The sequence below is a fragment of the Sinocyclocheilus grahami genome, unplaced genomic scaffold (genome assembly GCF_001515645.1).
Source record: "Sinocyclocheilus grahami isolate Dianchi unplaced genomic scaffold, SAMN03320097.WGS_v1.1 scaffold3899.1, whole genome shotgun sequence".
Lineage (NCBI taxonomy): Eukaryota > Metazoa > Chordata > Actinopteri > Cypriniformes > Cyprinidae > Sinocyclocheilus > Sinocyclocheilus grahami.
In genome coordinates, this window is record NW_015508937.1 from 14,917 (window position 1) to 17,826 (window position 2,910).

The window sequence follows — 2,910 nt, forward strand, 5'->3', positions numbered from 1 at the left end:
TGGGATGATAATATTATTCAAGTACATAACAGTGTGACCTAATTTGAAATGAGCCTTTGATAAACAACATTTGCAATGTCTTTTTTTACAGAATTCGAACCAAAAAGAACTTCGCCCCTTTTTTGCGGAGAAACAAATCAGCACACCATCAGGTAAAAAAAATATTCGAAAAAATTATATGTTAGCACATTTCAAAGCTACATTTTTGGTTTTCAACCCAGACTCATGAGAAAACGTAACTATTTTACAAGCTGGCAATTTTGTAGGCTGTAAAAACATTTTTTCAAAGATTATAGGAGTATATTTTAAAAGAAAACTTCAAAATTTCATGTTCAGCTCAGTGTGTTATCTGAAGTTTATGAAGTTTACTTGCAATTTCTGAGTGAAAATATTTTACTACCAAATTTTTTTTCAATGTGATTTGTATGTAAATGTATGATTTTTAGAAAAATATGCATAAGGGTCTACTCCTAACCCTAAAACATAGGGGTCAAAGGGGAGTAAGCCGATTTTACGACAATGTTTAATTGAAACTGTACCAATTTATACAAATTAGCCACCAATTCACCAAAATGTAAAAGTTACGAACATGAGTGTTTGGTTTTTAAATCAACTAGTTTCTAAACATTATTTTACACATTAATGGGCAACTGATGTTAGACACAAACTGTGAAACTGACCCCAATCCTCTTTTCCACAGAGCAAGGAAGAATGCTGAAGCAGATCGCTGAGAGAACAAAAGCAGCCATTCATTTACATGGTGAGTCTCAGACTGCATCTTTGACTTTTCTCTGTGCACCGGGTTCATATACGTCATAGGTTATCTCATTTCAAGAGACTGAGTTTAGTATTCTTAGCCAAGTTCATCTTATCAGATTCTCAAAAATCTGAGATTCATAAAAGGCGCTTGTTGGCGCAGAGTTGCTCAATGGCCTGAATTTGCAACAAGCCCGAGTTTAAACATTAACTAATGTGGATTTCCTAGTGTAGTAGGACGTAATTCAAATACAGTAGTATATTTGGCTCTCTGTGGGCGGCAAGAGTTGGGAGACTCCAGTAAACTTACTTTATCACATGCTCTACTGAAGATAAAGACTGTGATCTTTAACCCAAGAACCCAAATTGGAAACAGGCCCATATCTACTATTTTATGACCTCCAGTTTTAGGATTATATATATTCAACGCAGTTAAATTTCATAGGAATGAGTTTGCATTACGTTGTTACCATTCTAACACTTTCGAAGTGCCTGTGGTTATCTTCTCACACATTTATCTTCTGTGTTCGCAGGTGAGCATGACAGCAACCCACAATCGGAGTCTCTGAAGTGGGTCAGCGGCGTGGATCAGTCGTTCGAACAGGGCGGCCTCAAGCTGGCCAACAACATGATTCACATTCCTGCCGACGGCCTTTACTTTGTATACAGCCAAGTGTCCTATGCCATACAGTGCAATTTGGACGAAGCCGATGAAGCCGATGAAGCTCAGAACTTCCTGAGCCACACCATCTGGCGTTATACCGATGCGGTGGGAGAGTTGAAGGCTCTGCAGAATTCGGCCCACTCCATATGCCAGTCACAAGAGGATGGGAAGACCACGTACAGCACCATCTACCTGGGTGCCGTCTTTAAGCTCATGGAGGGCGACAAGCTGTCGACCAAAACCATGCGCTTGACCGACGTCGAAGAAGATTATGCCAAAACGTTCTTTGGAGTGTTTGCTTTGTAATTTGTTAGCCACACGAGTTGCGTGGCACGATATGAAGACAAGTGTTTTACGTTAAAACTTCCAAAGTATGTTCTCAGGGCATTCGCTTTAAAGTAGTTTGACTAATGCTGAGTCCTTATTGCATTGTAACATAATGTTTTGTTTCTAAAACACATCAGATGCAGTGAGAGCCGTGCGCTGGATACTATGTACTCAGTCATGAGCACTATACCAAGGGCACTACAACTCGTATAATTATTTTAAGCTAATATGATGTTTATTATCTTAAGTGTTTCGTTGTAGAAATAGTAAGGAATGTAGATGTTCGAAAGAACAATGGTATTGTGGTATATTGACCTATTTATAACTTTTGAGCGTATTTAATGTATTTTATTTTGTATGTCCTATTTATCTATTTATTAATGATTATGTATGCTATACTGTATGAAAATGAATGTACCGAAATTGTTTTTGACACTCATCCTGTGATTCTGACATTTTAATTGTGAATAAAAGTGAAGTATTATTGTAATGCACTAGTCTCATTCCTAACAGCATTCAAAAAGCAGCAGCAGTTTGTGACCGGTCATATGAACACACTGGGGGATTTTTGCATTCCAGTACGTGACTAGTGGTTCTTTATCTTCCTAAAGTCTGACTTCCTTTTATTTGTTAGAAATGAGGTCACGGCTTGTTTCCCTCACGAACATTTGCTGCTTTCTCCCAGGTGTGATTCGAACAAAAACCCAGGGCTCTGAATTAACAGAATTGCATCACTCTTTTGGTTACACTTGTGAAGGGTGGAGATCACACAATTTAGTGCAACAGTGTAACTGTGACTTCCAGGAGGTGCTTCAATCTAAAAGGCCCCCTATTGGACAGATACAAATGATTTTGTCAGAAATGCCAGAAGCTATTTTTTCAAAATAAAAATTAAACAGGTTAGATGCCCTTACCTTACAGTAAAAAAAAATAGATATATAGGGATTGGCATAGCCACAATATTCCATTGAATATCAAAGCCTAAAATTCTAAAAACCCAACAGTGCAAGAAAGCTGCATTTAAATGAGGTGCACCATGTTTATGAGCTTCTTTGTATCAATTGCATGCATTTCTGATTAACTTCTAACATACAGTATGCAGTGTTTAAATGTTTTACAAAAAGTTATTTAAAAAAAAATATACACACACACACACACACACA

The 2,910-nt window shown here is 37.5% G+C and overlaps 1 protein-coding gene across 1 annotated transcript in view; it reads left to right on the top strand.

Moving 5' to 3' along the window:
- LOC107576541 (tumor necrosis factor-like) overlaps positions 1-1,963 on the top strand; it is a 2,301-nt gene extending 338 nt beyond the window's left edge. The window contains exons 2-4 of the mRNA XM_016262706.1: positions 92-152; positions 701-760; positions 1,290-1,963. Of these exons, the coding sequence (XP_016118192.1) occupies positions 92-152; positions 701-760; positions 1,290-1,726 (558 nt within the window). The 3' untranslated portion in view covers positions 1,727-1,963. The remainder of the gene's footprint in view (positions 1-91; positions 153-700; positions 761-1,289) is intronic.
- The last annotated feature ends 947 nt before the right edge of the window (positions 1,964-2,910 follow it).